Source organism: Scardinius erythrophthalmus (assembly GCF_964197995.2).
Source record: "Scardinius erythrophthalmus genome assembly, chromosome: 16".
NCBI classification, from domain to species: domain Eukaryota; kingdom Metazoa; phylum Chordata; class Actinopteri; order Cypriniformes; family Leuciscidae; genus Scardinius; species Scardinius erythrophthalmus.
Window position 1 is genome coordinate 13,884,137 of NC_138236.1, and position 6,425 is coordinate 13,890,561.

At 37.5% G+C, this 6,425-nt stretch overlaps 1 protein-coding gene across 2 annotated transcripts; it reads left to right on the plus strand.

The window, feature by feature from the left end:
* The first annotated feature begins 537 nt into the window (after positions 1 to 537).
* On the plus strand, positions 538 to 6,425 carry styk1b (serine/threonine/tyrosine kinase 1b). 2 transcript variants are annotated; one of them, XM_081389454.1, is made up of 10 exons: positions 538 to 662; positions 2,176 to 2,234; positions 2,366 to 2,539; positions 3,058 to 3,390; positions 3,487 to 3,668; positions 4,697 to 4,777; positions 4,972 to 5,180; positions 5,275 to 5,315; positions 5,872 to 5,968; positions 6,105 to 6,425. In XM_081389454.1, exons 2-10 carry the CDS (start codon positions 2,177 to 2,179, stop codon positions 6,298 to 6,300), a joined length of 1,371 nt encoding a protein of 456 aa, XP_081245580.1. In that variant the 5' UTR covers positions 538 to 662; position 2,176; the 3' UTR covers positions 6,301 to 6,425. The 2 variants fall into 2 exon arrangements, with proteins under 2 accessions (XP_081245580.1, XP_081245581.1); XM_081389455.1 differs by having other exon boundaries at positions 600 to 708.

Here is a 6,425-nt window from a genome sequence, read left to right on the forward strand (position 1 = left end):
AAATTCACATTGTTTTTGGAATGCAATGGTTGAACAAACCTTTTTTGTTCCGAATTACAAACACTGAGTGAAAGGTAAACCTGTATATCCTCTTTAACTCAGAAGTTGTGTCTGGATGTCTGACCCTCCTAGAGAAACTCGAAGAGCTGGATAATCAGGTTTCAGTTTGGTTTAATGCAGGAAAAAGAAACTGCCACATATGCTTAACTTGATAGATGATTAGGTTAATACAAAAAAAGTAGAGACGGGGTCTGAGCATTTCATCATTCACAGGGTTTGACGGCTGAAAATGATACACTGTAAAATGTAAAAAGGGCTTGGCATTTACCCTTTGATGGGTAAATAATGTTATGGGTAACCCTACACAGTAAAGGAGGGTGTTAACAACAACAGCAAGTAGCACAGGTGAGGAGGGTGGAGCTAAGTAACCAACAAAGGTGTGACATAGACAAACACAAGCAGACTTAGTACTACAGTACACCATAAGGAAATTCTCTAGAAACGAGGAAGGGGACAAAGATGACACTTCATAACATTGGGAATACAGCGGTGATGTATTCAACAATGGGATGTTATTTTCATCATGGATAAATATCTGAATAGAGAGAATCTGAAACTGAACATCACGGAGTAAGATCACCTACAACCACAGTGACCAGCAGGTAGGGCAGTGGAGACCTGAAGACAAAATGACCACGGTGCATATGGGTAGGCAAGATGTGACTTGGTACTTGTGTTTACAAGGCGGGTCTAGGCTATGTGTTGAATTAGCAGTCAGATGATTTGATAATGTATTTATTGTCAAATGAATTCAAAACACATCTCATTTATGTAAAAGAATGACACTATAGAGAGTATTACATTGCCATTTAAAAGTTTGGGATCGGAACAAATTTTTAACTGTTTTTGAAAAGTCTCAACAAGGCTGCATTTTTTAAAATAAAAAATACAGTAATATTGTGGAATATTGCAATTTAAAATAACTTATGTTTACATTTATATTGTGTCATGTAATTTATTCATGTGATGGCACAGCTGAATTTTCAGCATCATTTCTCCAGTCTTCACTGTCACATGATCCTTCAGAAAAAATTTTAATATGCTGGTACTCAAGGAACATTTCTTATTATCATCGTGCTGCTTAATATTTTTGTGGTAACTGTGATACATTTTTCAGGATTCTTTGATGAATATATAAGGTTCGAAAGAATAGGATTTATTTGTAATAAACCAACATTTTTAATCTTAATTGTCATTTTAGATCAATTTAATGCATCCTTGCTGCATAAAAGTATTGGATAATTTTTAAATACACTATTTAAAATACACTTTTTAAATACACTTACTCAGTAAATATATTAATGCACAATATATCTCATTTGCTTTTGTGAGTTGTATATGACGTGTCGTTGTGTAGTCTTCGAGAATGAAAAATGCAGACAAACAGGTTGAGCATCATAATCCAAATAAAAAGGCTGTTCCGTGTATGTGTCAGAGACGGAGCTAAAACAGCCGTCTTTTACTTCACAGTCCGAAAACACAATTAGTCACACTTATGGGCCTAGAAAGAACACATTCAGCTTTTAGCACATCAAAGATGACAATTACAGCTATGAGCACATACAAACTATGGCAAATGTACTGTTGTAATGACTTCATAAAAAAAAAATGCATTGGGTGTGTTCACTGTTTGTTCACAAATGAGGTCATCTCATATTGCACTTAAAACTCAGGTGTGTAGTGTAACCTGTTTGAGAATATACTAAAAAGATATCATCATTATGTACACAGATTTCACTTGTGTATATAGTAAATATTTACATGTGAAGTGTATTTTCTATTATTCTTTCCTCATTCTCTCTGTGGTTATCCTAGAAAAACCCTTCTCTAAGCACTGATGATGAGAAAAGATGCGTCTCAACTGCCCAAAGCCTTTTTATGATAAAAAAGACTGATCATGTTACACTGACCCAGAGCTCAACATAATGTTTCATACTGCCATTATAAGAGGTCCTAAGGAGGCTTTCATTTTTTTTAATTGTAAAACCCACAGCATATTGTTTCAATGTTCTCTGCATTTGGAAATGGTGAACAAGAGGGTAGCTAATTTAAAAAAAAAAACTCTCCAACCTTTTAGAAACTCTCATACCTTTTACATATTCTGTCTCTGCACAGGATGGCAACGACTTCTAGTTCTGCACATTCGGAATGTCCATCTGGAGATAGATTTTGTGGTGAGTAGATCATGTCTGCCAAATAAAACACAGGCATCATCATCATTAGACAGCTGTGTAACAAAAGTTGTAAGCGGAAATTTCAAACGTCTCACTTATATTCCTTGTGAACGTGTGATCTGCTCCCTCAGAGATACGGGTGTATGAACAGGAAGTGATCATTGTACCGGTGCTGTTTTTGATGGCTTTCTTGGTCACGCTGGTGTTTCTGCTACTGCTGAGGTTCTGTCCTGAGAAGGTGGATCGCCTGCAAACCCGCTCAAGTCGAGCAACCAGGACTAGGAGAAATTTGCAAGGCATTGATGGTGAGTGTCTGCTACTATATAAGCAGCAACGTGCCAAGTTTATTGTATATATATCAGGCTTGTGCACAATTCAGAATTAAATTGAGAATGACTCCTTAATTCCAATTAAATTCTTGAATTTGAATTGAATTTGAATTGATGTCAAAAACAGGATCTAGAATTACAATTCGAATTTGAATTAAAGGAAGCAGAATTGCAATTCAATACAAATTCAAAGAAATTCATATACATATTTAAAGTGAAGTGTTTAACAATGAAATATGATTGCATTATAATATGCGGGGCGGCAGTGGCTCAGTGGTTCATGTAGGTTGTCTACAAACCGAAAGGTTAGTGGTTCAATCCCCGATTCCACTTGACCAAGTGTCGAGGTTTTCCATGAGCAAGACGCGTAACCCCAGCTGCTCCTGACAAGCTGGTTGGCGCCTTGCATGGCTGACACTGCTGTTGGTGTGTGAATGGGTGAATTTGAGGCTATGTAAAGCACTGTTTATCTCTTTCTATCTCCTTTTGCGTAGCTCCTATTGGTCTGAATGTTCTGGAAGGTGAGCCAATAGCACAGGACACTACATCTTACATGACGTTCAACCCTGCATCACAAGTTCGAGACTCCTATAGGCATGACCCTGCCTCCTTAAATGCACACGTGGACTTTATCGATGGTGGAGGCTCTTTTGGGGCCGCAGCTTCAGCCTTCTCAAAGCCCAGGGAACTTCCACGTCAGCGACTGCCAGAGAACTTCAAAGGGGTGTCTCCTCTCCCAGCATCATACTCTCTGAAGTCAGACAGCTCCGTCTCACTCTATAGAGCTCGTATGGAAAACAGAAATGTGGTGCTGCGCGTACTTAAAGGTGCCCGAGGGGTTTATTATGACATGATCATAAAGTCGGACTGAGATCTTGAATTCCAGTTTCACTCTCTCTTTTTTTTTTCGTTCTCCTATTCAGATTCAGCCAATAACCAGGAAAGTCAGTCATTCTTGGGCTTTGCGGCCTTCCTTTCCAAGTTAGGGCCTCATCCCTTCTTACCGGAGCTTCTGGGAGTAATATCCCTACGGGCTCCTCTCATTACTGTTATTGAAGAGATGGAGAACAGAGATCTGCTCGGATTCCTGTGGAGGTGTAGACAGGTGAGAGGTTGGACCAGGATGTTTTATAGCAGTGGTTCTCAACTGGTGTGTAACAGCTTTAGGCGACAGGTCTGGTAGGTCACTGACAACGATTCAGGATTCAGGAAATGCAGATTAGCAAAAAATAATATAGAACATAAAAAAATATCAAGTAAATTGATATGGAACCCCGCAGATGACACAAAAGAAAAAAAAGGTAAATCCGAATAAAAAATGCAAAATAGCAATAAATAAAAAAAATCGAATAATATAAAATATATTGGTATGGAGCCCTGCACATGACATGTGGGGGGAAAACAAGTTATTATGAACACGTAAAAATAACTTGTTCCCTTGTTTTAGCTAAACCGAATTAATACATTTTGGGAACAAATTGATAAGTCATGGGAACAATTATGGCCACAATATCTTTCTTTTTTTTTTGCATGTCATGTGTGGCGTGCCATAAAATGGCTCATTGACTTTTGTTTTAAAATGCTTTTAAAATATATTTTTACATTTTAAAATGCTGTTGTTGACCTCAAATATTGTGCATCTAAATAAACCTAATGGTTTTTTGGTGCAAATTCATTCACTCTCAGAAAAAAAGGTACAAAAGCTGTCACTGGGACAGTCCCCTTTTAGGTACTGTACACGTTTGGTACCAATATGTACCTTTGAGGGACTTATATGCACTCTTTAGGTACAAAGGTACCGCCACAGTGACAGCTTTTGTACCTTTTTTTCTGAGTGTTTGGTACCTTGTTTACTTCTTGTACGGGCTGTTGTTTATGCTTGATGGCAATATAAAATATGGGTATTTGAAGCAAAACAAGTTGAGAACCACTGTTTATAGTGTTCAACAGGTCTGCTGGTACATTAACCAGTGACTACTCAATTGATTACAAATAATTGTAAAAAAATTAATTAAAAAAAGGGAGTAATTTTCTCAAACCATGGTTATATCAATATTATTTTATACTACTAATTTTATTTTCAGTAATTATGGTTTTAGTTTTAGTTAATGATAATAACACTGTCTCGAATAGGATAATGTTGGACCAGACGGCATGCATCAGATGACAGAGAGAAAGATCTTCACCATGGCCTCACATGTGTCCTCTGCACTGGTGAGTACAAAGTTGTTATCACCACTATCTCAGGGAAAGATTCAAGCATTTTGGCATTTTAATTAACAATATAATCCCTAGCAAATTAAAAAATCTTGGCCAATCATGGTGTCATTTGATATTTTTGCTCAGTTTCAAGGTTGGACATCATGGCTACACAGTACACCTTCTCTTTTTTTCTTCTTTCTCTGTAGGACTTTCTCCATGGCAAAGATCTTCTCCACTGCAACATAAAGGCTCATAGCGTACTGGTCAGCAGGATTTGTACCGCAAAACTCTGGGGTTTGGATGATTTATATGCAAGGACATTAGAAAATGCTAATCACAGTGAAGATCCTGGAAGAAAAAAGTGGCAGGCTCCTGAGCTATTGGCCAAGAGACCTGCCACTCCAAAAAGTGATGTGTAAGTAAAAAGCTTAATACCTGTCATGAGGAAAAGCAACTTTCAAGTTTTCAACTAAAATATCTGTATTTCTTATTTCTTTTCTATTTCACAGTTGGTCATTTGGGCTGCTGCTGTATGAAATGGTGACTCTTGGTGAGTCTATGGTCTGTTATTTTTTAGATGATTTAAAGGGTTAGTTCCCCCCACAATGTTTATTCTTTCATTATTTACTCACCCTCATGTCGTTTCAAACCTGTAAGATTTTCGTTCATCTTCTGAACACAAATGAAGATATTTTAATTAAATCTGAGAGCTCTCTGTACCTCCATTGGCAGCTACGCAACTACGACTTTGAAGCTTTAATAAGTTCATAAAGCAATCAGTGAATATAAACAGAAGCTAAACAACCGAACCTGTTTTAAAATGAGTTTTACGATCTCTTTATGAACTTTTCGAAGCGTCAAAGTGGTAGTTGCATAGCTGTCAATGGAGGGACAGAAAGTCCCTCTTCATTTGTGTTCTGAAGATGAACGAAAGTCTTATGGATTTGGAACGACACGAGGGTAAGTAATTAATGCCAGAAGTATAATTTTGGGTGAACTATCCCTGTAAGTCAACTGTATACTGATAGAATGATTAACAAATCTCCCTTTAAGTTCTTTCTCACATTTTTGTTTATCCTATTTTTACACTCTTTCCATACTTTCAGGTGAGGTGCCTTTTGCTGAAATCCCTGCAAAGGAACTTCTACAGTATCATCAGAGAGCCAAAACACTGAAGAAACCAAACAACTGCTCCAACTCACTGTAAATGCAACTTTAGAAACATTTGTTTTATAAACTTATTGTATTTTTTATTTATTGCTTTTGTGTTCTAATTTACTGTTCATACAGTGCTTGTTTTGTACATTCAAAATATCAATTTGCTACTGTTTTTCTCCAGTTACTCAATTATCAAAGCCTGCTGTCAGTGGAAGGAGCACGACCGCCCCTCATTGGCTGAGATCAGGCATAAACTCCAATCTGGAGAGAAGAGTGCCAATGACAGCAGTGTTCTCCGTGTGCCTGAGCCAATCAATCTTGAACAGTATCTGAAAGAGGCGGGATATGGAGAATCCAACAACTACACAGTTTTCTGAACTCCAGATGGCTCCACATACAAATACATCATATCTATATGAAAACTCTATTTTGTTTGTGGTGTACACTAACACTATGCATCTCCAGCAATTCATAAAGAGTGAATTGACTGTCGACCAGCCAT

Excerpts from the sequence above, each read along its gene's own strand:
- styk1b (XM_081389454.1), top strand. The coding sequence starts at position 2,177 with ATGGCAACGACTTCTAGTTCTGCACATTCGGAATGTCCATCTGGAGAT. Across the intron at positions 4,778-4,971 it reads CACATGTGTCCTCTGCACTG|GACTTTCTCCATGGCAAAGA; the intron begins GTGAGTACAAAG and ends CTTTCTCTGTAG. Across the intron at positions 5,969-6,104 it reads AACAACTGCTCCAACTCACT|TTACTCAATTATCAAAGCCT; the intron begins GTAAATGCAACT and ends GTTTTTCTCCAG.